The sequence below is a fragment of the Canis lupus genome, chromosome 13, assembly GCF_011100685.1.
Source record: "Canis lupus familiaris isolate Mischka breed German Shepherd chromosome 13, alternate assembly UU_Cfam_GSD_1.0, whole genome shotgun sequence".
Classification (NCBI taxonomy): domain Eukaryota; kingdom Metazoa; phylum Chordata; class Mammalia; order Carnivora; family Canidae; genus Canis; species Canis lupus.
The window spans coordinates 29,778,357-29,805,175 of NC_049234.1; the positions used below are offsets into that span (position 1 = coordinate 29,778,357).

The 26,819-nt window shown below is 33.8% G+C and overlaps 1 protein-coding gene across 5 annotated transcripts in view; it reads left to right on the forward strand.

Moving 5' to 3' along the window:
* Window positions 1–26,819, forward strand: part of PHF20L1 (PHD finger protein 20 like 1) — a 78,044-nt gene that overhangs the window by 24,220 nt on the left and 27,005 nt on the right. For 4 of the 5 annotated variants that reach the window (XM_038555542.1, XM_038555544.1, XM_038555543.1 and 1 more), the window contains 9 exons: window positions 62–139; window positions 4,479–4,692; window positions 5,261–5,386; window positions 10,858–10,940; window positions 14,476–14,728; window positions 16,837–17,025; window positions 17,281–17,487; window positions 23,635–23,691; window positions 24,884–24,991. In XM_038555542.1, coding sequence (XP_038411470.1) covers window positions 62–139; window positions 4,479–4,692; window positions 5,261–5,386; window positions 10,858–10,940; window positions 14,476–14,728; window positions 16,837–17,025; window positions 17,281–17,487; window positions 23,635–23,691; window positions 24,884–24,991 — 1,315 coding nt within the window. The remainder of the gene's footprint in view (window positions 1–61; window positions 140–4,478; window positions 4,693–5,260; window positions 5,387–10,857; window positions 10,941–14,475; window positions 14,729–16,836; window positions 17,026–17,280; window positions 17,488–23,634; window positions 23,692–24,883; window positions 24,992–26,819) is intronic. The other variant, XM_038555546.1, reaches the window with a different exon arrangement.

Here is a 26,819-nt window from a genome sequence, read left to right on the forward strand (position 1 = left end):
TGATTTTTGCTTCTTTGGCTTTAGACCTGCTAAAGTTATAGGTCACTAGTTTCTGTTCCAGGTGAAATCCCAGCATCCACTAAGCTGGTGTTGTCCTATCGACCCAGCTGGATCGTGTAACCAGTCTATGGGAAGTGAGGTAAGTGCCTTTTTTTAATTTCATTTTGTTTTTCCTGGTATATATTATCATTTAGAAAGTTAATTTTTAATATAAAATTTTATATTGAGTTTCTTATCTTCTTCTTTCCTTTTTATAAATCATAGTCATTAATCTTCTTTTAAAAGGCGCTTACCTGACACTCTGTAGGCTGCTTCAGGTAGGGCTGTCTGAGTCATAGGACGTAAGCAGTCTATTACATGCTTTGTCACTGCTCAAAGCAAGAATGAACGGTAAGCATTTAAAGGAGAATCTGGGATGAAGTTAAAAACATGATTTCATTGATTGAATATGTTTCCTGAAAGACTGGAAAGAAAAGGTGCCAATAGAAATTTAAAATATTTTCTTTTATGTTCTGCTGTTATTTGGGATTTTCAGCACCTGGACCTACAATTAATTTTAAAAATTGAAAGTAATCTATAAAAATGTCTAATATGGAAATATGCTACATACTTGTTCTATACTGTGCAGTGAAAAGTATCATTCTGAAATGTGTGAAATTATCTGGTCAATTGCAGCCAAATGTGTACATTTAGTAATCTAGAAATGTAGATCACCGCGTTAAAAAAAAATGATTCTTGATACCTTCTGAGAAGTGTGATTGTTTTAAATCACCTGGTTTTCAAAAATTTAGTTTTGTGGTGATCAGATAGCAGAATTTTTCCCCAGTTAATATGGAAATGCAATTTAAAATGGAAATGCTTTTGATCAGGAAATTGCTTTATGTTTTCCTGCTTGTACATATAATAAAATGTTCCTTTAAGCATTCAATGGTGTGATTTCTTGGTTACTGCATAGAAATATAGATTAAGACATTGGAAACTTAGTTTAATATATACCTGTCTAATTAAACAAAATTCTCAAAATTTTTTTTTCTTTAAGGATATAATTGTTATTCTGGCTATTCAGCTGTTTGTGAGATGGCACTAACCCTAAAACTTCAATTTTTCTCCAAAGTGAGACACTGAGCCAATTTGGTCTGTGGTAAAATTACAAGTAATAAAAATTAATTTATGGGATGTATTTGGTGTTTACTTTGAGTAAATAGTTACATTATGATGTATGTTAACATTAAAATCAATGCCAAAATATAAACCTTTGAAAATATGAGTAATACTATATTTCTTTCTTTCTTTCTTTCTTTTTTTTTTTGAGAGAAGGTGCAAGAGTGCACACAGGCGGGACGGGGTGGCGGGAGAGGGAGAGGTGAGAGAGAATTTTAAGCAGACTTCACACATAGCATGAACCCTATGCAGGGCTCAATCTCATGACCCTGAGATCATGACCTGAGCTGAAATCAAGAGTCAGAACCGTAACCTACTGAGCCACCCAGGTGCCCTGAGTGACACTATATTTCTTTTAATTTATATTTTTCTTCATAACTTTTAATTACAAGCACACTAAAATATCTGTAGAATTTTTTTTTTATAAAATGGTTTCATTTTATGTGTCTTTTTTTTTTTTTTTCCAAAAAGTTTTTGACTTGTTTTCATGTAGGAAATATACTAAGTCAGGTGTTACGTGGGCAGTGCTAAGAGAATCCAACTTTGCATGTATCTTAAAAATTTTGAGTACTTTGAGAATTCCTTTGTAAAGATATACGGTAAATTTCTTTTACTAAATTAGCAAAGGATACATAGATGCAGTATGGAAATATATTCTTCTCTAAACTTTCCATGGCTTTTTCTATCCTATTTTTTCTTTTTGCAAGTGTACTGATGTAAAACTCACCAGTGTTAAAGATTTGCTCTTAAGGTCCTTTACTATTTATAAAACTTTTTTTGCATACATTATTTAATTGGGTTCTCCTAGCAGAACCTTTGACATGGCTGTGACTCATAGTTCTATTTCACAGTTGAGGAATTCAGAACTTAGAGATTTGAATGACTGGCTTAAAATTTCACATAACCATAATACATAGAATGACTCTAAAGTCAATCTGATTTCCAACATGTTCTTTATTGTGTACTGCTCTGTTGTCTACAGGAGCTTTGAAGCACGTCATTTAGCTCTAATTCATGGAAGGATCACACCAGCTATTTTTAATAGTGAATCTTACCTGTTTAAAAATAGAAGGGCAAAATAATGGGAGAATTTTGTAATGACACAACTGCAGTGGTTCCATGATTAACAAGTCCTATGATAAGGAACTTTAAAGAAATATCTAATTGCAGTTTTAAGAGCTACAACATGAATCTCTCCCAGTTTTCTGTTCATTGGAGAGAGAAAAGAGCCAGGGATGGAATTTACCCCTGGCATTTTTCAGCATTTCTCTAACAACTTAAAAATTTCCCCCCAATGTGGAACACAGAATTAAGCACTCTGCTCTTCATAAGACCATGTACAGGTATGATCTCTGCTGAATTTGGCACTTTGCTAGTCGGGCTGTACTTTAGTTTCTCTGTCTGCTTTGTTCATTACTCTCTGTTTCATCTGTGGTGCTATTTTTTCTCTGATACTTAATGTCAGTCTCAAAGCTCATCTTAGCCATATGCCTCTGGCTTACTCAGATGCTCCTGCATCTTCTGTCCATTCACGTACACTGACTGCCATGGCTTTGTCCCGTGGACTTCCTCTTGCTTCTGCTGTCAGTTAACTCCTTTCTTGACTCCTTTCCTTCTGCCCTTTGCCTCGAAGATTCCTGCTGCAGGGCTCACCTCATCTGTCACGCTCCTTGAAGCCGTCCATTAGCATTTCTCTTAAGTTAATCTTTTATTTTGTTTTCTTCCGTGGTTTTTTGTTTATTCCTCCACTGTCTATCCTATCACACTGTCTAATAGTTAATTTTATTTGCTTTTCAGTTTCTTATAGGTAGTACCAAAAAACATGGCTCTAAGTAAACCTGGGATTGGATAAACTTGGTTTATCTGGTTTGTTTTGTTTTTCTTTTTCTTTTTACAAACTAGAGACATAAGTCTGTATTTCACAACTATGTCTTAATTCACTTTCTGATTAGACATATATGGGGGACACAGTTTAAATACTGAGAAAGCTAGATGCTGGTCATCTTCCAGGCAGGAGCAAAGATGTGATCACTCCAGGGCCTATACATTTTGGGTCCTTTCAGGCAGCATCTTTTATAAAATGTCTCATGAATTCTTAGCATGCTTCTTGACACACATAGCAAGATATTCAATAGAAAATTGGTGAATGCATGTGTTAGGTGCAGTCACATGATAGTTTTAGTTCATTTCAATCATGGGGAAGAGAAAGAGACATAGATTTTGTTTGTTGGCTTATTTTTAATGGCTTATTCACGTATATTTTCAAGACTGAGCAGTCATTAATGTAACCTGTAAAGTAACTGCATTTGATGTTGTCAAGTATTCTTTAGTTACGTGAATTAAGAATTTAATGTGTTATTTGGTTGAATTTGAGTTGGTCTCTCTGAACCTTAGTGGCCTCAGTGGAAGATTAACTGTAGAGGTGTTACAAACACTTATTTTTTAAAAATCATTTTGATTGTGAAAATTTAAATGTTAGCGCCACTTTTTTTTTATATCTTTTCATATTTTTTATAATAAGTGTTTTTAATTAGAAATAAAATGGTAATAGGAAAAATTATTTAGCAACAGACTGAAAATGTGAACACAAGAAGGGTAAATATTCACATCTCAGAAGAGTGGCAATCAACGCAAATCCCCGGAAGTTGAAGAGGGAGGGAAATTAATTAATCTGGAGCCTATCAACATGTACTTCACCTTGGTCAAATCAAGTGGCTCTTTTTCTTTCGCTAGTAGTATTAAGCTGTTGTGATAAATTGGTGTCCAAACTTTCAAAACTTTAAAAATTAATAAAATCATATCTTGAATTTTATGAAGTTGACCATACTGTGAGTGGTACATTCTTCCTAACGAGGAATAGTAATTTGTTCAGTGGAAGTACATTTCTTTTAATCTTTATAGGATTCCAACGAAAGCACTTTTCTCTAACTTCTTTTAAGGTTGGTTGTATTCAGAAAAGAAATGCAATTTGCCATTTGAATTTCAAGTACTAAGACAACGTCATGAAGTGTTCTGTATTTGTTTAAAGGGTTTCCTCTATTATTTTAGATTTTATTTCAGTGAAAGTAGATCAAAGGAATATTTGTTACTAAATATTTTCCAATTTTATGTAAGGTTATACAATCCAACTAACCCATTAGATCATTAAATTTGATAATTACCATGTGGATGATTTATCTTGTAAATAGAATTAATTCAACTTTTATATTTGTCTGCGTGCGAGAGTAGCTTTGAAAATGTGAGATGTTTTTATTCATTAGTGTAATTAAATTTTGATTAATTTTTAATACTTCATGTTTTGTGTTTTTCCTTTGGAGGATTGGATAGCTTTAGTCAAAGCAGCTGCTGCAGCTGCAGCCAAGAATAAAACAGGGAACAAGCCTCGCACCAGCGCCAACAGCAATAAAGAGAAAGAGAAAGATGAGAGGAAATGGTTTAAAGTACCTTCAAAGAAGGAAGAGACTTCAACTTCTATAGCTTCTGCAGAAGTTGAGAAGAAGGAAGATCTGCCCACATCTAGTGAAACATTTGGTACAAAATATGTTCTTATGTTCATTCCTTGTGGCAGGGTAAACTCACTTAGAGAGTAAGCCAGACCCCTTAGCTACCTATTTGAGGGTATGGTTGAATGACTGGGCTCTTCCCTAGCATGAATGGTTAACTTCTGTAGCATCTTAACACAGCTGAAGATTACCGGTCTAATATGGGTACTGGATAATGGGTGACCTCAGTATTCATGAATAGAAAGGAGTTCAGATTTTGACTTTTAAATTCGTGTTTAGTAAGTTTTGGGTTTTTTGTTTGTTTTGTGTTTTTTTTCTTTAACTTTTTAAGAGCTTCTGCATGTATTTTAATATATAATATGGAAAAAGCAGTGAGTTTCTTTCTGCTTTTCTTTCCTAAAGAATAACTGCTTAGTAGTTTTTCATTTCTAATATATCAGTCTGGAGAAATTTGTGTTTTTTAAAGTTCTATGTCAAGCACTAGGTTAAAAAAATTAAATGCAAAGCAGTTTTACTATTTTGCTATTTTAAAAAAATAATGTGTTTTAACTTTGGATTCTAGATAAACTCTCATATATGTATTCTATTAAAAGTAGGACTTCATGTAGAGAACGTTCCAAAGATGGTCTTTCCACAGCCAGAGAGCACATTATCAAACAAGAGGAAAAATAATCAAGGCAACTCATTTCAGGCAAAGAGAGCTCGACTTAACAAGATTACTGGTAAACTACAATGATTCTTTTGGTGGTGGGGGCTGGAGGGTTTGGTTAGAGTAGTCTGTTTTTAATAAAATAAAATGTATCTGTGTTTTAGTGTAACAAGCTGGTTAACAAGAAAGTTACTTTATGATTCTTTAAGGTCAGCATCCTCCAACAATGTCAGCTTTTTCTCTTGTGAAATGTGAAAACTATCATGTTTTCTACCTACCTCACAGGGATGTTGTGAGGATTGATAGGATCAAATGTGATAAAATTCCATAGTTTTAACATCACCTTGGTGGTAGGAGTAGTTTCTGTAAACATTGAATTATTTGCTTTTGTCAACTTGTGGTGACATAATCTCTGAGGTTCTAAATATTATTATACAAACATTCTGACTCTTGCCCAGTCTCATTAAAGATGGTAGCAACTAGGGGTGCCTGGCTGGCCTAGTCCATGGAGTATGCAACTCTTGATATCAGAGTTGTGGGTTCAAGCCCCACGTTGGGTGTAGAGATTACTTAAAAAAATAAAACCTTAAAAAAAAAAAGATACTAGCATATATGGTTGGAAAGATGAATGCTGAATTAAATTCAGTTCTTGACTTTGTTATTCCTAAGTAAAAGTACTTCTATAAGTTTCTTATATTTCTTATCTTCAGGTAGGTCCTTAGAATTTCATCTTACTTTTCTGTGCTTTGTTGTAATTTAGGAAGTAGAGTGTTAGGATGATGAAAACTCTGGAAATCCTAGCCTGGTTAGTGTTCACAGGAGAAGAGATTCAAGTATCTGAAGGAGGGCCGGTCATACTAGGCCCCATCACTTCCAAGGCCTGTTCAGCCTAAGGATTCTAGTCTTTCAAAAAATTGTAAACATATTTAATTTTTCTGAGTATGTGTTAAAGGGGAGTTAAAATACTTTAAGTATTTAGTCATATGTTTTTAATTTAAGGACAAAGTGGTTTTTAGTGTCATTGGCCTAATAAAGTTATATAAACCTTTGTTGGTATTCTTTTAAATAATATGAAGAAGCTTGGTTTCGTTGTCAGATCACAGAATAAATGTAAATTAGGCATGTTGACCATGTTCTGAAGAATAGAAGCCCTTTGAAAAATGACTCTGCAGCAGAGGGTTCTTTAGAGCCATTGTTCATCTAACGTTCATCTTAAGTGATTATAATTGATTTCAACAGGTGAGAATATTTAGTCTTTCCATTCATTGATACTATTTTTGTGCCTTTTTCTGATAGAGGATATTTTTGGCCCCAGGAAGGGAAATATTTCAAATGAATTCATCCATTCCACCTTTTCCTTAGAAACTGTTAGCTTTGGAGAAAGTCAAAATGTTATCCAGGTGATTGTTACGATGGCAGCTTGAGACTTCCGTTTGGCCCTAGCAGAATGGAAACTAGGGTTGCATACAGTGGCAGAAGAGGAAGAGCACTTCCAACTCCTGTGAGACCAAGACTGAAAGAGCACTACTGGAGGGGCCAAGACCAAGGGAGATCGACTTGACCCTGAAGCATGTGACTGCCAGCTTACTTACCAGCCTCAAGGGTTTTCCTGTAGTCTGGATAATCTGTGTTTAGTTTCAGGCAGTCTATTCTCACAGATGCCTTACCAAGAAGTTGAAGCCCAACGTTTAAAGAAATAAAAGAAGAAAAAACAGCTCAGTGCACAACAATGTATTATTTACATATGGCCTTGAAAAGACAATAGTGGGGAAAACCATTTTATCCTGTGTCTCAAGGAAGTTCTGATACTGGTTGCTTAGTAACACCCTGCACCTTGTGTGGAGGGACTCTGTCCTCACTTCCCCTTGGGAGTCTCAAAAGAACAAGTAATAGTTTGGCAGCAGTAGAAAAATGTAAGATTTTACAGATGTGAAGCCATTATGATTTTTTCCCTTTATTTACTCAGAAGATTTGAATGTATGAAGATTTTTTTAATAGTTCATTTTTCTGCATTTATTTCCGTGTTCACCTTACAACTATATCATGCGAAAGGATAAGAGATCTTACAAGATTGTCTTCACTGGTTGAAACTCAGGCTTGCCTCTGTGCAGTAAATTTCATTTGTAGACCATAAAAAGAGATGAGAACTAATATAGTGATTTTGTTATGGAATTATGGTGTATTTTAAATTTATCAAGCTCACTTGTCTTTTTGTCCCTTTACTGCTGAGATGAATAGGGCTATGATCATGGCAGCATCTTAACCTGCTCTGATGTATTCCCCACACTCCATTTTAATTGTTTTTTAAATCATTCTAGCTGGAAATACGGACCAGCCACTGGGTAAATTTAATTGATATATTCACTGTCTTTCTGTTATACCCTATAGAGATTCTAAACCTGAATTCTATCTAGGGAATAGTGTAAGATGGCTTTTTTGAAGTTTCCAAATAGGGACATATTGAAGGATAGTTGCACACACGTATATATGTGCTTTCAGAGACTTATTTTTCATTATGTAATGTTCCTTATTGATAGTTACATACTTTATGCATACTGATTTAGAATTGACAATTTTACAGAGAGATTCAAGAAGAGTCCATGCTTTGGGACAAAATTATAAGCAAACTGCAGGTGAATTTGAGTAGATTTTAAAATACAGATATCTAGGGAGCAAAGGAAGAAACATCAGCAATTGGTGCATGGTTTGTTTCTAGGAGTTCTAGGAATTTCTAGGATTCAGTCAGCTTAGATACGTTTGTACAGCTTAAGGAATTTCAAAAATAATTTTAAAAAACCCACAGGTTTGAATGGGCCAGTACACGTTACTGATGATAATTTCAAGAATATTTGATTCTTAATCCCTTTTAAGAATCTTATTTGATTCTTATAATTTCAGGAATATTTGATTCTTATTCACACGTTACTGATGATAATTTCAAGAATATTTGATTCTTATTCCCAAATATTCAAGAATATTTGTCTTATTCCCACAACACAAGAATGTTGTGTTTTGGAATCCCTGGTTGAAAAGTAGAGCACAAATTAAACTACTTTACTCTTTCTTTCCTCCCCGTTTGCCATTCCAGAGTGTTCTGACCTCTGTCCTATTCATTCCTATTAGCAGAGGCAGATATGTTTTTTGTAGCTGAAGTATACAGTATTGAAAAAATGTGACTTTGTGGATGGGACTCATGAATATTAGATATTCTACTTTTACCTGATATTTTCTTAATAATCTTGAAACTGCAGATTGCATTCTGTTAAGATAATTACAGATACATTCTTCTGGAGGAGGAACTGTTAGTGATATATTGATAATTAATAAACATTTGCAGATAACTTCTAATTTTCTAAGGAGTTTTACATTTCTCCCCAGCATGTTTGCAGGCCAAGAAAACAGATTTTTGTATAGGCTTAAAGGCAGCAGTAATCAGAGACCTCTCAAAGACTTTTATTCTTGTCCCCTTTTGTTGTTTGTACTTAGTACCTCTTCTGTAAGATAGCTTGTATATAAAATACAAAAGCTTTTTATCGATCATATTGGATGTGTTTGAATTCTCTGGATGCTGCATATTGTATTTTCTAATCTGATTTTGAATAGTTTTTATTAAATGCCCCATTACTTTTTATAAGAACATTACAAAGCTTTATTTTTTCTTCACAAACCATTTGGTGGGAATTGCTTAATTGAGTCTATAATATCCTAATTTAAATTCATGAGTATGTCTGAATTATTTTCTTTATTTTAAAACTTGTGGTATCTTATTTTTAATTTTGTGATTTGAGATCTCTTCTGTGTATTGATGATATTTAAAAAGTATTTCTACCACCTATATGAAAGGAAACAAAGTAAGATATACTTAATAGACTGAATAGCAAAATATTTTTCCTGTTTGAGTAAACCTTAGAAGTGGAACCTCTATTTCCTGCAAAAGAATTTCATTCCCTAATTTTTCTTTTTATTTCAGTACTAGTGATTCTCAAAAGTACTAGCTAGAGAAGAAAAAAACTAGTGAATATGGTTTCAAGTGTTAAGGAAATACACTGTGCTATATCTCTTTCAGTCACCTAAAAATCTGTTCAGAAGTGATGTTAATAGGATTGAATTTATGGTTTATAAGCTTTTTGTAAAATTATTTCTAAGTTGGATTTTCCCCCCCATTTAAATCTATACTTTATATTGTGTGAGCAAACTGTATAGATTGTTATCTCAAACTGGACCAAATATCTTTTAATACCAATCATTGATGTATCAAAATCATTGTTTTACACTCATCCTTTTTCTATCTTAAATTACAATTCTGGGTGCTGGATATTCAACTTACCAATAAATGAAAGGTGCTTTTCTCCTAATTTAACATTTGGTTCTAGTACTACTATAAGGATATGATTTTAATATTTGAATTCATACTTAGATTACTTAATGCCTTTGAAATTGTTACTGAAAAAGTCAAGAGATGTTGCCACATGGATAGCTTAATGCTATGTGGCTTGTTGGAGCACTTTTTTCCTCTTATTAACTATGTTATCTAGGTGGCTTCAGTGGTATAGGGGGTATAATTGCTGCAGTATGTTCACTGTTGTCGATTGTTAAACATGCTTCCTTTGAAGCAGAGGTTTTGTGTAGCCAACTTTGAAATGACAAATGATTTTTGGTGACCTTTTTTGTGCCAATGATTATAAGCAAAGACATACTTGTTATATAAGCATTATAAACTTGGCTTCATTGAAGGTATCAGGTGCTTTGCAAAGAATCTCGACCAAGTAAATACCTTTACTTAAGGCAGAGTCTTAATGTCTTGCAAAGTTCACTTATATACTCCAGGTGAAATACTGTGTTTCTAAAATTGAGAATTAGTGATACTCATTGGAGAACACTGGAATTCCTAAATTATTAATTTTTAGAATGAGGCTATAATATTAAGCTCAAATGCAGGAAGGGCCCACGCATTTTTCCCGTTCACATAAAACAGACCCATCAGTGTTTTTGGCAATTTTTAAGAAGATAAGGTACAGTGGGATATAGAGGTTAACCCACGAAGTGTAGGTCAAAGAATCCAAGTGGAATTAAAAATTGGAAGTAGTTTTCTTTCTTTAGCACATAATACAATGACAAAATCTTATATTGCAGTTGTTTGGAAGGATTTCTCAGACCTTAGTATTAACTCTGTATTTCACTTGTATAGACAAAGCCATATTTATGAGTATTAATTAGAGGTATCTTAGGTTTCTAGACATTAAGCTATAGAACTTAAAATTTTGATAGACTAAATGTATATGTGTGTTGTTTCTTAAGGATATCTTTGAGGAGCAGTGGTTTTTACAGGAAACTAATTGTGTGAGCAACTTTCAAGTTCCGATTTAGTCCTTTGAGTCATTAGTAAGGGTGTTTGTGCTTTTGACAAGTAAACTTGAGAATGTTTGCTTCCTCTATAGTAAGAAGGATGGGGGATTTCAGCTGCTAAAATTTGGGGGAAATTTAAACTTAGAGTGAAAGTCACTAATTTTTCTAATAAGCAATTTCTGTACAATTTTTCTCAAGGTTTGTTGGCATCCAAAGCTGTTGGGGTGGATGGTGCTGACAGAAAGGAAGACCGCAGTGAAACAGCTCCAATGCTGGAGCAGGTATGAAACGGTAGCATTTGATTGTTTTCCAGGTTCCCAACTGGAGTGGTCACGGAGCTATAGTATCCGCGTAATTGAAATTGCCCTTGTGATCAGATATGGGAATAGGAAGCTAATGAATGGATGATAGATTTTTAACTCTGCCTTCTCCCAGGCATACAGATAAACTACAGACTTCGTTAGTGTTTGTTTTCAGTAGACTGGCATTAAAGCCTCCTGTCTCCAACATTTGAAGGCCTGGAGACAGGCATCCCAGGGTATAAGCTTTCCAGCTGGACCACCTTTAACTAGCTTACAAAAAGACCCTTACACAAATACTTTTCATTTGTGAGTTAAAACAGGGTTTTTGACATCTAATAAAGCTTCTTTTGTAAGAAGTTTCTTTTATATTGTAACAGTTGGTGTTGTTAGACTGACTATGTGTTTTATGAATTGATCAATGAGCCATACATTTTTGCTAGGATGTATATTTTAATAACTACAAAAAAAGAATTTTAAAAACTATGAAGGGTCTGTCTTTAAACCACCTAATAGAGGAATTTAAAAGCGAAGGTTGCAGTTGCTAGATTTTGCCTTGGCTACCTTCAGATTCCCACAGTACCTGTACATAATGAACTGTGCATGCTTTTACATTCTCTAAGGGCTTAACTTCTTGGGCACTGTACGACTATAAGAACACAGTAATAGCCATAACTGGATTTCCTTGGTTCTCCTGTTTTAAAATCTGAGCCTTAATGTAGTTTTAATATATCCTTTTTGTATTAATTTAATTTTCTTTATTAGTAACCTAATAAAGAAGACTTTAAAATGAGTATCTTTTGCTCTTCTCTATATGCGTTTTAAAAAATAGTCCAAATTTAATTGATATTGTATTGAGTTTTTCAGGGTTATTTTAGGCCTGACTTGATAACAGTGCATTGTTTTGGTGCCTCCATTAATGTTGTATTAAACCAATGGTCTTTTAAATTGATTACTATGTCAGCGAATCATACCTTCTGATTTTCTGTGATCATCAAGCGGTTAAGTCTTTGCCGTTACTGTCAGTTATATCAACCAAATTTTAAGTGATTTTTTTTTTTTTTACTCTGTATCACTATATTCAACGTCCCAGATAATAACAATATTTTGTATTTTCACTACTGTTTATGATATTCTCAGAATGCAATAAATCAGGGACTTGGGTAATAAAATGTTTCTGGAAAATTCATTACAATGTCAATCTTTCATTATGCACAATCCTGCTGCGGTGAATGTGATTGTGAAAATTACTTATTACATGTGGAAGTTAGCGTAAAGGGCAGTGCCCATGTCAGAGAGAAATACAGACAACAACATTCTGAAATTGAGTAAAAAAAAGAAAAAAGGAATTGAGTAACTCGGCTGTTTCTATTTGCATAAGGAAGACATTTTTGAGAGTCCTTGCCAGTTTTGTAACAAAGAGACCAATAATCATTACTGAAAACTTTGTAAATTATTTTAGATTTTTAAGGAACATAATACTGTTCCTTCATTTTCTGTCATTCAGATTGATATCATTGTGAAAATGTTTTGTAACCAAACTCTTAATTTTTATGCTGTTTGCCCTGCTTCAAAGTTAAAAAGCCGAGTTATAAAACTCTCAATTACGAGTATTGGTATCAACTCTAGACTTAAAGGAGAGGTATTGATTGTCACTAACCTCTGTTGTCTTAATGAGTAAAATAATGTCATTCATGACATAGATTGATAACAGGCCTATAGCCAGAACTTACTGTGCTAATGGATTTCCTTTATTTACACTTTTAAAAAATTCAAACTGTGGTTTTGAACCCCAATTCTCAGATATTAATTATAGATTATTTAATTGTATTAGGGAATTGTCATGTTATATTTACTTTTGGATAAACCTGCATTAGATGCATATAATTCAGTAAGTTTTTAAAAATGTTAATTTGTCCTTGTTTAGAAGTTAAGCACCTTATCAAGATACTAATTTAAGTTTTAAAATCTTGTTTTATAACTTTGTAACTCGAGAGTACTGGATGCTGTAGTGATGTCTCTCACATATGTGAAGATGAACAATAAAATTGTTTATTTACAAGTAATGGCTCTAATTACTTTTCTGGCAACACCTTTTATGATAAGTCTAGGAATCCTTTCCATTTATGGAGTACTTTTTCAAATGATTATAAGCTGCACTTATACACATGTGTAATGAGTAAATTCAAGAATAGAAATGATGACTACTGAATGAATGGAACACTTGACACCAGCCCTTTTATGTGGTATGTCCAGCATGCCATCCGTAGGGCATCCAAAGATGCCCTATGTAATACCAACTGTACACCTAAATTTGAGTGCCTTGTATTTTAGTGGGAGCAGAAGGCTGTTTGGTCCCCAGACAGTGATCTTTCATATTCCAGAGAACTGCAGACTGCTGACCTGATGGTCATCCCTCACAAAAGAAAAGGAAGTAAAAAGGTTTCCTGGGAACAAACCATATTGTTCATAGTGCTAGCAATTCGATTCTATTTGATAGAAGCCTACCTTAGTATAGATTTTTTAAAAAGTATATCTCCTATTTTGCTCTCAGATACGTGTGTCAGAAACAGAGCATAGGCATTCCCACACCATAGATTGTAAATCCATCCAATGTGGCTATTCTCTGTTGTCTTTGGACACATTCACATTTATTTCTACATAGGTAGGAAATTTTACTGCCAAATGAATAAAGATATCCTTTATGAAAGAACTGACAAAGTTCTAATTTTTTTTTAAAAGTATCAGTTGGCAGGAGGAAGGTAAAAATTCTCATCTAAGAATGCGACGTATTTTGTTTTTAAATCCAATGTTTTTAACTTACACTTGGTTTTACTCCTTGGTTTTTTTTTTTTTGTTGTTGTTGTTGCTTGTTTTGTATTGTTTTTTAGTCTTTTAACTCTGTATTGCTGGTGGCTTTGATTTCATGATGCACTATGCTTATGAAACTCTAGCTTTCAGCACTAAAATGAGTTAAAGATAATGTTTCGTTAATTTGGTCATTGTTTTCCTGTTGAGATCTTTCTTTAAAGGGACACTGTCTACTTAGACCTCTGCATTCAATTTGATAGAGATTGTTTTATAAGAAAACATCTAAAAGTCAGAAGCTTTTAAATGTATTCTTCTACTGCCCTAAAAAAAGAAAATGCTTTTTATTTACCTAATTGTTATTAAGGTAGTTAGTAATTATGGTTTCAAATGAGATGTATTTCGTATAATACTGTGAAAATAATTTGTCCACCAAGATAACATTTTATATTCTGAGAATATTATGAATAATATATTTTTACAAATTAAAACTTAGACTAAAAGTCGACAGCATCCCTTTAAAGATAGCCTATTCAACTTTTAGTTAATAATTTGTGGGGTTCTTTTTGGTTTTTCATTTGTAATAGAAATGTTATATGTTGCTTAACAATGTTTTTGGATACTAAAGTTGCTTAACAATCAAAATAGAATACAAGAACAAAAATGAAGAAACCAAAATAAAAATATCAATTTTTTATTATTTATTCAGGCGATTTCACCTAAACCTCAAAGTCAGAAAAAAAATGAAGCTGACATTAGCAGTTCTGCCAACACTCAGAAACCTGCACTGTTATCCTCAACTTTGTCTTCAGGGAAGGCTCGCAGCAAGAAATGCAAACATGAATCTGGAGATTCTTCTGGGTGTATAAAACCCCCTAAATCACCACTTTCCCCAGAATTAATACAAGTCGAGGATTTGACGCTTGTATCTCAGCTTTCTTCTTCAGTGATAAATAAAACTAGTGAGCACAGATTTTTAAAAAATAGTTACTTATCCTATAAGCTACATTAAAAACAGTTTGATTGTAGTTATATTGTATTTTTATGAAGTTGGTTTTTAAAAATTCAAACTTAAGTGGATATGATAGGGAAGGCTTAAAACTATTTCAAGGGCAAAAAGCATATACATTTCTGACTGATATATTGTACAGAGACTGTACTGGTTGAGAAGACTTACCATTTAATAACGCAAATTTTTACTGTAGTTTGACTATCCTCAATTAATAATAATCCAAGCACAATGAGAGGCCTGATTCATTACAAAAAACCAAACCAAAACAAAGAGAGATAAAAAAGACTCACATTGGATATTTTTTCCTCAACTCCTAAGACTATTCTTATGGATAGATCTAGTTATTGTCCCCAGTTGTCTGTATCCCCCTGTGGTACATTTTATTCATTTTTGTTCTGGGATTTGGAGTGCAGATTTCAATTTATTCTTACTAATGAAGGAAGAAGAATGCTTCCTTGATCATATTTTTAAAGATTTTATGGTTTCAGTACCACTAATCTCAGGGTATTTAACTTATTAGTCTTTTTAAAAATAGCCTTCCAGTATGGGTCTGGATATATAAAAAGAAGATGACCCCGTGTTTCTCCTGTTTAGTATTCCAAGTTAGAGACAAGTGAAAAACGGTTATTGTGGGAAGGCGCTGGATAAAAAGACCCTTTCCTTTGGCAATTCATACAAGTGAATTAGTATCCTGATGAGTAAATGAGTAAGACACACTTTCGTATGAACCCTTCCATATCGTATCTTCCACAGTGAAAAATGTTGGCATTGAGAAGACTTTTATGAGTCCAATATAGTTAGTTGCCTCCGCTTCCATTCAGTTGCCATATTTTCTACCAAACCATATTTTTGAAATTTTGAGCAGGCTTTGGTACTTTTTTTTGTTTTGGTTTTGTTCTTTTTAATAAATGGGTAGAAAGAATGGAACAGAAAAACTCAGTTGTTTCCTCATAAAGCTTATTTCATTTTGGCATTTATCATGAAACGATGGCAGTAAGTAGGCACCACAATGTCACGTGACATTGATAAGTATTTTATTTTGAAATTGTTTTGTATTTTGGTATTATGGCCACAATGTTACAGCAATTGAATTTTATTCTTTTTATTTTTCTTTTCAATTACCACCATGTCTTTTTTATTTTGATTTTTGTAAAATTACTTTTAAATACCCAAAGCATCAGCCTCTTAAGACCATTCTTATTTCCTCCTTCTAAGTTAACATGAGTATATTGGCCTGTGTAATCCTGCCTATTCTAAATTCTTCCAACATGTTTACATGCCACGTAGAAGAAAACTTAAAAGGCTAAAAAACAAACAAATTTCCAAGCTTGTGTTATATAGCTAGAAGATGATTAATCGGCCCACCACGTTAGTTATTAAAAAAAAAAAAAATACATGAGGGCAAGAATAGTGTTATATTATTTTAAAGTCCTCAATATTTGCCTGTAATAAGTAATTAAATGTTGTTTGTGTTCAATTTTTTTTAATGAATCAGGCCCAAACTTATTTTTCTAAAAATCCATTTGTGGGAATGAGGGTGGGATAAACTTATCTACGTTAGTTTTATTTTGGCAAGTAAAGCACTAACTCTACAATGCATGTCAGATCTTTGTCACCTATGCCCCCTGCTTTTTTTCCCTTAGAGTTTCTAGATTTGTAATGTAGCAAACGAAATATATATATATATTTTTTTAATTTTTAAAAAAATCTCAGCTATACAGAGACTATTTTCCCAAAGGAAGAATGGCAACTAACACAATGATCTGCAATTAGAGAAATAACTGTAGTCTGTCACTTGGGAAACTACCTAAATCAATGTTTCATGTTATTTTCTTTTGGTTCTAGTAGGTTTTAGATTTTAGAAGTTTGGATTAACTTTTTGTGAATGTGAGGGCACAGTTTTTTGCCTTTGATTACTTTTGGAACATGCCGTTCCTTGTGGATACCTTACAACATCAGAGGGCAGAGTTTGAATCATTTTTCCCATTTATCTCCTTAAATATTATAAGATGATCCTGGCATGTATCTGCTTCGTGAACATTGAAGATCTTTTTCTAGGTTCTCCACAGCCTGTGAACCCCCCTAGACCTTTCAAGCATAGTGAGCGGAGAAGAAGATCTCAACGTTTAGCCACCTTGCCCATGCCTGATGATTCCGTAGAAAAGGTTTCTCCTCCCTCTCCAGCTACTGATGGGAAAGTATTCTCCATCAGTTCTCAAAATCCGCAAGAGTCTTCAGTGCCAGAGGGTAATGTATATTAATTTCCTATAGAACCAAATATAAAAGAGATAAAGATGATGAAAACATTAAGAAATTTTCTTCTTTTTCCTTCTTGCATCTTATGGACTTAGAAACACTTCATTTACTCTACATATATTTATTGAGTGCCTTCTGTTGTGCCAGGCACTGTTTAACTTAGATAACGTTTTAATCCACATTGATATTAACTGAGCCAGTTTATCTGTGCTAATAATATTCTATTACATTCTCTATTTTGTATAGTGCCTGATGTTACACATTTGTCACTTGAGAAGCTGGGGCCTTGTCTCCCTCTTGATTTAAGTCGTGGTTCAGAAGTATCAGCACCGCTAGCCCCAGATCCCGCTTACCATAATGAATGTCCCAGGGCAGAAAAGGAAGACACACAGATGCTTACAAATCCTTCTTCCAAAGCAATAGCTGATGGAAGAGGAGCTCCAACAGCATCAGGTAAAAAAGATTCATTTTACAAGTAGCTAGGCTTGCAGTTAGAAAGTATAGACATTTTGATGTTTAATTACATTATCTTAATATGTAATTCCTCTTTATAGATACTTTTATGTAACCTCTGTGGAAGATGGGGTTCCTCTGTCAAAAGTTCTTTTGTGAGACCATTTACCATCACCTTCCCTGGACTGATTGCCCATTTTGTCACTTTAATTGACTTCCTTCTCCTTGCTTCTTTCTTGTATTCTAGTTTCTACTAAAAATAGGAATTGCTAGAGCTAAAAATAATTACAGAAGTTCTTGGTTTTATTTTTTTATTTTTATTTTTTTTTAAATATTTTATTTATTTATTCATGAGAAACACAGAGGCAGAGACACAGGCAGAGGGAGAAGCAGGCTCCCCACAAGGAGCCCGATGCCAGACTCAATCCCAGATCCCAGGATCACACCCTGAGCCGAAGGCAGACGCTCAACCGCTGAGCCACCCAGGTGTCCCGAAGTTCTTGGTTTTAAAGCCAGAAAATATTTAACGGGATGAGAACTTAGATTTAAGGATTTAATAGAATGTAATATTTAAGAAACACATAGCTTAAATTTAACTGTTTACCTTAAATGTAATCTCATATTTATAGGGAGAGTCTCCCAATTTTAAATATCATTTGTTATAATGTTATTTTGGGAGTCTAGTGTGTAAAATCAGCCAATAACACATTTGGCAGATGATTTTATGATACTGTAATATTGTTACATTGTTTTATTTGGAAGTTTTACGGAATTTTAACCTCATCCAAAGAATATACATGATTTTAAAAAGGGGAATACTAATTTCAAATGTTCTTCTAGTAAATTAATTTGGAGTTAAAGTCTGCATTAAGTCAGTTCAGAGATGGGAAAAATTTAAGACTGTTTCTTGATCTGCCGTGGAGAGCATTAAGAGTGATTGTTTTAATAGCTACTTCCCTGGAGTCCCTTTATCAACTCATTAGATTAAGCATAAAGTAGAGATTGTTCTTTTCTGATGGTGGCACATACTAAAATAAAGTGATTGAAGTAACTTACTTTTTAGATTATTGCCTTTGCTTTCTTTCAAAGTAAAAATGTAATATTAAATACACAGTTTTCTACAGTTTAATTTTACCAATAAGGTTTGAGGTTACTTTGTTTCTGTGTTTTGTTTTAAAAGTGAGTACCCAACTCTGAAGATTTATAGGCTTTAAAATATTTTTCATTTCCCAAATCTGATCCATTGCCTTTTGGCTCTTTTTCTAAGCTCCTTCTGTACATAGGGTAGTTGATATTTCTTTTTCCTTTCCCCACAAAATTTCTGAATTACCATTGACTCTCTGAGATATTTTTCCTAATGTAGGTCTTACACATTTCTTTAATTATCTGGAGTTTTTTGTGGCATTGGAAAAAATGAAAAATCTGTATCCTTTGGGGAAATTATTTTATATGAGCATTTGAAAATATTTATATTTTCTTTAAATCTTTTGTAAAGAAAATATTGTATTTATTTAAATGTGTACACACATACATATACAAATATTCTAATGGTAAGGTAACTGAAACATAGACCAATATAAACAGCTATATAATAACTGAGTGATGTTAGAATATATATCCTGAAATGCCAACGTAGTAATTGCATATGGAATGGGAATCCTTGATTCAAATGTTTTTGCTCCTAATCCGAGTATTACCCTAATCTTTTTCCAGAATTTCTAGCATATTTGTGGACATACTGCTAATTATGACTGTGGTTCCTGGTTCTCATAATAGTTAAAACTTTTTTGGGGAGACGGAACGCATACTATTCTTTTCCTTCTTAAGTCTTGGAAATAACTTTGAGAAACTGAGAGTAGTAAGTTAGTTTTCTGGAAAAGTGGATGGTAAGAAAGTAGATTTGTAAGATGAATCTGTAGATGTGTTGAAGAGTGAGGGTCATCTGGTTGTGCTAACGGCTGGCAACTTTAATTGCTTAAATCAAGGAAATGCATGGTTTAAATGTTAATTACTGAAAGTCCATTTATTAGAGGGCTGAACACAGTCACAGTGTTTGAATGTGGCGTGATGGGGATTCTGATTTATTTCTGTTACCCCTTTTAATTTTTTATTTTTGGAGGAAGTGGTGGAATTCAGGTCATACTCTAATTGGACATCTTTTTATTAAAACTCTGTGAGCCTGTCTGACTTGCATTGAAATTCTGAGTGGTTTACATGCTTTTCTCTCCTAACATTTTTGTTATTTGCCTTCTCTCAAATATTTTGCAGTCTTTGTTGGACTTCTGCTCCCCTTCTGAAAGTCTGAAAGTAGTCTTTCACAAAGAGTCAAAGTACCAGGTGTTTTTGTTTGTTTGTTTCTTCCTTTCTTTTTCTTTTGTCTTTCTTTATTTTTTAAAGATTTTATTTGTTTATTCATGAGAGGCACAGAGAGAGAGAGAGAGAGAGAGAGAGAGAGAGAGAGAGGCAGAGACACAGGCAGAGGGAGAAACAGGCTCCATGCAAGGAGCCTGACGTGGGACTCGATCCCAGGTCTCCAGGATTACATCCCGGGCTGAAGGCGGTGCTAAACCGCTGAGCTACCGGGGCTGCCCACTTTCTTTTTTAATATATGCTTGTTTGGTTGGTTGGTTGGTTGGTTGGTTGGTTGGTTGGTTTCCATCTTTGTTATAAAGTAAATTTTGTTACCTTTGAATTTCTAAACATCTGTAGAAAGCATTATACTAGAACTTGTATCAAAGACCATTTTCTGAGGTATTTTTGTCAAATTGAAACTCTAGGGGTGTTTGGAATGGTGAGGCTGTTAGTCATGAGCTGTGAAATAGTTTAACAGACTTAGATTTTTATTTTTTGTGTGTTGAAGAGATGTGCACACAGCTGAGTATAAAAGTCATGGTAGGGGATTGATAAGATTATCCAAATTTATATACCTGTTCTTTAATAGGTTAAAACTTTACTTTTAATTGTAGAGATAATGAGCTCATACTAATCCTTCTACATTCTTTCACTGGGAAGCATGGCAACAAGGTAACTAATTGAGGTGAAGATTGGCCCACCCCCCCAAAAAATCACTGGTATCCTTGTAAAAATTGATGCTTTTGTTTTCATTTTATTATTAGAGTGCTTTATCTAATAGAGCCAAGCAGTTTTAGGTGAGGATAGGACCTTAGTTTTGTTACTATCTGGAAATGTTAGCTCATTTTCTTATTTATCTGCTGATTGTATGTGTAACAAATACTGAATTCCTCTAACCTCTTTAAGGTGTTAAAAGATATGGAAGCTCAAGCGCAGTGTATGGAAGGGTGAGCCAGTAATAATCACAGAAGCTCTGACTTCTGGACCGCTTGCCTGTGCTGTGTCACTGTGCTGGAACTTTAAATAGATGGGTTTTAGTCCAGTGTCTTAACCTTAACTTTGCATTTCCTTTTTTAAAAGGCTTTTTGTTTTTAAGTTTTTCATTTTTTTTTTTTTTTCCCAGAATTTTGCAAATCAAAACTACAACCAGGGACTCCGTAATCTACTTCCACCCCCACACCAAATGTTCATGGCTCCTACAGAGCCTGGGGTTTCCATGGAGAGTCTCAGGGACAGCCTCGTTTTTAGCCAGAGGAATTACAGATATTTCGCAGACTGGAAAGGGCTTGAGAAACCCCCTGCATTGCTGGGTTTTATGCTGTATGCAAGCAGATGCGGCTCAGAGATCTACCTCTCTTTAAATAGCTCTGTTTGTTTTTGTTCATTTTTTTTTGTTTTTGTATTATTTATTGGACTATCTTATATTTTGTTTGAAGAAAATGTTCTGATGGCAAAATTTAAAAATCACTATTCAATAAACTGATAGCCTCATTCTTTGGTTCCCAAATTCTAGCACATGACGAAATAAGCATAAGATAGTGAACTTCTCATAAAACTATTTTTTTCTCTTGTTGAATTCTCAAAAAGATCTATGTTATTTTTCTATTTAGATATTTTTTTTTATTTAGAAGTCCTGCCATCACTGCAGAGATGAGTATTTATTTTAATAAACTTAACAAAATGTTCACAACCCTTTGTCAGTCTCTCAATTTTACTTCTGAAGTTTATCAGTTAAGAAATATAAAAGTTTGGGAACCACTAGAACACGTGAAAACTTTATCTAGACCTAGTCGTTTCTGACTAGGTGGGAGCACTCTGGGAGTGATTGTCTCTGTTCTATTGGGCTGACCTGTGTTCTGGAGCAGTGAGCGCTTCGTAGCACTTCATATTATTTGTCCTCTAAGTACCTGAGGGATCCCACACCTGGATCCAGTGCATGAAGGCAGCCCAGTAAGGCAGTCTTCATCTGAATCACCCTGGATTCAGTGCTCCAGAGAGTTGGGGACCTCCAAGGCAAACATCACAGTCATTAGCTGCTACCGAGCGTGTTTGCTACCCTCTGAGGACTCGGAACCTCCTCTCTCATTGTCTTATAAAGTCCTCATCATTTTCAGGAAAAAAACATCAGATATGTAGAATTTTCATGGTGTGGTAGTAGTTATTAAAGGAAGTGTTGCATTCTTTGACAGCCTTGATAATAAGGAAGTTTAATTGTATTTCTTTGTGCTGATGTTCCTTTTGTTTTTTGTCATGAGAGTGTTTTTGTTTTTTTTTTTTGTCAAGGAAGTTTATCAATATTTTTACTTAATTTGAAACTTCAATTGAACACCAATAAAAAATAAATTAAAAAAATAGAAAAAAAAGAAACTTCACTTATTAGAGCCTTATTAACATTTAATTCAAATTGAGTGATATTTTTGTATTTTTTTGTTTAAATTCTTTAAAATATTTGAAGATGAATTAAATGTTAGCTTTTTTTTTTTTAAAGATTTTATTTATTCATGAGAGACAGAGAGAGAGAGAGAGAGAGGAGAGAGAGAGAGAGAGAGAGGCAGAGACACAGGGAGAGGGAGAAGCAGGTTCCATGCAGGGAGCCTGACGTGGGACTCCATCCTGGGTCTCCAGGATCACACCCCAGGCTGAAGGTGGTGCTAAACCGCTGAGCCACCCAGGCTGCCCAAATGCTAGCTTTTTGATTCTGTATTAGAGTGACTTAAAAATCAACAAATCTTGTGAAAGGCGGTATTAAAGCATAATGGACTGAAATTGTATTTTAAATGCACTATAATATTTTTCTTAGGTTAATCTTAGATACACCTAAGATATTAGCACTGGAAACAGTTGACTATATGAGTTGAGAAGCTTGGTTAAATGTCTCTGTTAGCTATTCCATTATGAAGTGTACTGGTTTAACTACAAGTTAATAGTACCCAAATGTCATGAAGGTTGAATATTTTTAAGGTATAAATGAGCTTTTGTATTTTACATTTAGAAAAAGACCAAAAATGGTTTGTAAAATAATTATATTTTGGCTTTTATCATTACCTAACAATGCACTCATTGTGGAGTTCAAAGGTACAAGTTTATTTTAGGCAACATAAATTAAGTATTAGTTTAAAAATCTTATACAGATTGTTGAAAACCAGTATACTTTAATATAAAGTTTAGTATTTCATGTGGATGACCTGAGTAGCATTCATGTCTTAACTGTCTCGGAAGTGGGCACATTACGTTGGACCTACCACCAAGGTGCATTTCAACATCTGGATTGTCAAAGGCAGAATAGATCTTTACTGATTGCCCAGTACATTTGTCAAACTTTGTAGGTGTTTGCACCCATATTTGTGCTATTTCTAGAAATGGTGTAGTCTTCAATTATTACCATACCACAGAGCAGAAAGTGAAAGAAAGCACTTATTATTACTCCAGCACTGGTCTAAACACTTTATGTACTTAGACTCACATAATGCTAATAATGTGAAGATAAAAAGTCATTCCTATTTGGTGAATAAGGAAACTAAACAGAAAGATTACATGATTTGCTCAAGGCCAAACAGGTAACCAGGATTTTAATGTGGATAGTCTGAAGGAATAAAAATTATCCTTAATTATCAGTCTTTTGAAGTAAGAAACCCCACTTCTTTGTCACTAGTTCAGGTGGTAAAGCGATGTAGGGCTTTAGGAGAAAAGAGCCTGAAGAAGTAGGGTGTTGTGAGCTTTTGTAATGTAAAACATTGTCCCATACTTTTAAAACTTTTCTGACTAAACTTACCTTTTTTTCCCCTAAAACTGCAGGAATATCGAAAACAGAAAAAAAAGTGAAATTGGAAGAAAAAAGCTCAACAGCATTTGGTATGAACAGAAAGTAATCTTTAAGCAAAAGACTAGATGGCTTGGCAGTGGGGGGACATAGTCTGTCCCTTACTTCTTATGTATTAGTGCTCTTTTAGGTGTAAGTGAGCTTCTGTTTTAATATTTATTAGTGTTACTCAGCTCCAGATACAGGATTTCTTAAACACGTAAATATCGTATGTGTATCTTTTTTGTCAAGGGAGTCTAAGGCTTTCTTTGAGAATTTTGTGTTTTTGAACATCTCTACAGTTATGGCTATTTAAAAATAAGCCACCATTTAATACTGTTGAGACTTAGGGAATGGATGATGAACTGAAATAGTGATATTTTTTCAGACTTTCTTCTTTACCGACCTTATAGAAAGGTTACTGAGTTTTCTGCCTTTTTTTTTTTTTTTTTTGTCTTCTGTGCTATGATGATGAAAAGTTTTGCAATAATTGATGATAGTCTTAAATATTCCGTAGACTAGCTAACTGGAGCTTGGGTCCCTGAATATGGTTAAATATGTTTGATAAATTGTAGGCTACATCATCCTGAGTTGGAGCAGTAGTTACTATATGTGATAAACCAATTTTAAGTAACGTACCCTAGGATACTGCTTTCACACCCATTTGTTTTCTTTAAAGTCCTAAGACTGGAAAAAAGGTATTTTAAAATTTTGGAAAAAATTAGTCTGATGAAATAAGTATTTGCTTTGTGTTATTAGCCTTCATAATTGTACACACTAGGAAGGATTGGCAGACTGAAGAAATTATTTATGGATTGGTTTAATTTTTTATTTTTCCAAAGGAAAAAATTTCATTAAGTTCTTTTTTAAGTCTAATATATTTTCTCATTAAATTCTGTGGGGAAATGCTAAGTCTCCTCAGTCAGGTCTTAAATTATGGAGTTTATTTCTTGCCACATCAGGGAACTGAGTATATTACTCATTTAAGATTTTAACTACTGTCTGTGTTAACTTCAAGGTGTCAGGAGTTGGGATTTCTCAACACTGCTAATGAAGACCCCCTCTTAGAGCCCAATAAGCTAATCAGGAGTTCCAGACTCATGACAGGAACAGTTTAATTGAATCCATCCACTGGGCAGGTGACTGGAATAGCTGATTAAAACATAAATGCTGCTTTTAGGTTAACCACAGAAAAACAACTGAGGATCAATCATGATTGCTAACTTTGTCACTTGTGTCACTTAGGTAAGAGAAAAGAAAAGGATAAGGAAAGAAAAGAGAAGAAAGACAAAGATCACTACAAACCAAAACAGAAGAAGAAAAAGAAAAAGAAAAAGAAATCCAAGCAGCATGGTAAGTATGCTAAAGTGGTTATTTTTGTTTGTTTGTTTTGTTTGTTTTTAATTTTCAGATTCTTTCAGTTTTTCTGTGTTCTTCCATCAAAGTGAAGACAGGACAAGATCTCCATGTTGAGAACTTGAGAAGTCCCTATAGCTTTTCCTTGTCTTGCTGATTTAGAAAATATGCAACTCTGTTTACTATAGTCTGTAAATTAATCCATCTGTACACTAATCATTGCAGCTTATTAGAGTCTTTCATTTCCAACATTATGGTGGACTGGATACCCTTGTCAGGTGTGCTTCAGTCTACTGAAGGAATTATTTTCAGTCTAGAATTACAGTCCCTTGAAGTAGCTTTCAAAAATGAGGATGTGAAATAAAGATATTTCTGGGAGAACTTTTGAAAAAACAGTGATTTCTGTCAATACCCTGTGTAAAGGATATTCTAATCCTGTACCTGAAGGTTGAAGGAGAATGATGACAAAGGAAGGTTTGAGATGCCAGAAGAAATAATGAGCAAAGAAAGTGTAAATATGTGAATAAGTCTGCACATTGATTATATAAATCATTTTGATTTATGGGTAAAAACAAAATGGCAGAGAAGAAAAATATATGACAATAGTAATAGCTTGTAAATTTAGAGAGACCTGCTTGTATTTCAGTTTTTCAGGTCTTGTATTGTTGTGAAAGAGTAAAAGAAATGTATTGCTTTTAGACTCTAACACATTAAATCTGTATTGTAGAATTTCTAACATGATACTAAAAGAATGGAAGCATAGGGTATAATTTCCAAAATAGACAGCAAATGTAATGAAAAAACCATCCAAAAGAAGGTGATACAAAGAAAAAAATAGAAAAGAAAAATACAAATTACAAAATAAGATGGTAGAAATAAATCCAAATATATCTGTAATTACAGTAAGACAGTATCATAATTAATTTTAAAAATCCAGTTATAGGTTATTTTCAAAAGACATCTAAATATAAGGATGGAGAGGACAGAGCAATGTTGAAAATAAAAGCATGGAAAAAATTATGGGCAAATATAAACCTAAAGGAAAGTTGGAGTAGATATATTTATATCAAATAAAATAGTCATTAAAGGAAACTTCATTCACAGAGATAGGCTACTAAAAGGTTCAGATCACTTTATTAGTTCCTAGATACAAAATTTAAAAAACATTTTTTTGTTTTTTTTTTTGAGAGAGAGCATGCTCAAGTGGGTGAGGGGGAAGGGAAAGGGAGAGAGAAAATCCTAAGCAGGTTCCAGCAGTCCAGCGCACAGCCTGCCACAGGGCTCCATCTCACGACCCTGAGATTATGACCTGAGTTGACACCAAGGGTCTGACACTTAACCAACTGAATACCAGGGGGCAGGTAAATAAGATATTAAGAGCTTATGAAATGATGAAGATACATATCAAAACTTGAGAATGTAGCTAAAATGCAACCTTTATAAGAAGAGTATGTGTCACCATACATATTTATATTAGAAAAGAAAGCTGAAAATCAGCTAAGCATCCAGCTAATTAAAAAGTTAGAAATGAGGAAGCTCAAAAAAAGTAGAAGTAGAGAATAAACAAGAGTAGAAATTAGTGAACTAAAAAAAAAAAAAAATACTAGGAAGAAAAAATAAAATTAATTTTTGTAGAAAACTAATAAAGTCGGTAAACCTCTAGGAACGCTGGTTAAGGAAAAAGACAAAACATACAAGTAAATAATATTAGGAACTAAAGGGAATATAATTACAGATGTTCTAGACTTAAAATGAAGAAAAATGTAAACAGCTTTATGCCAATGAACTTGAGAGTTTAGATGGCATATGGATAATTGCCAGACAC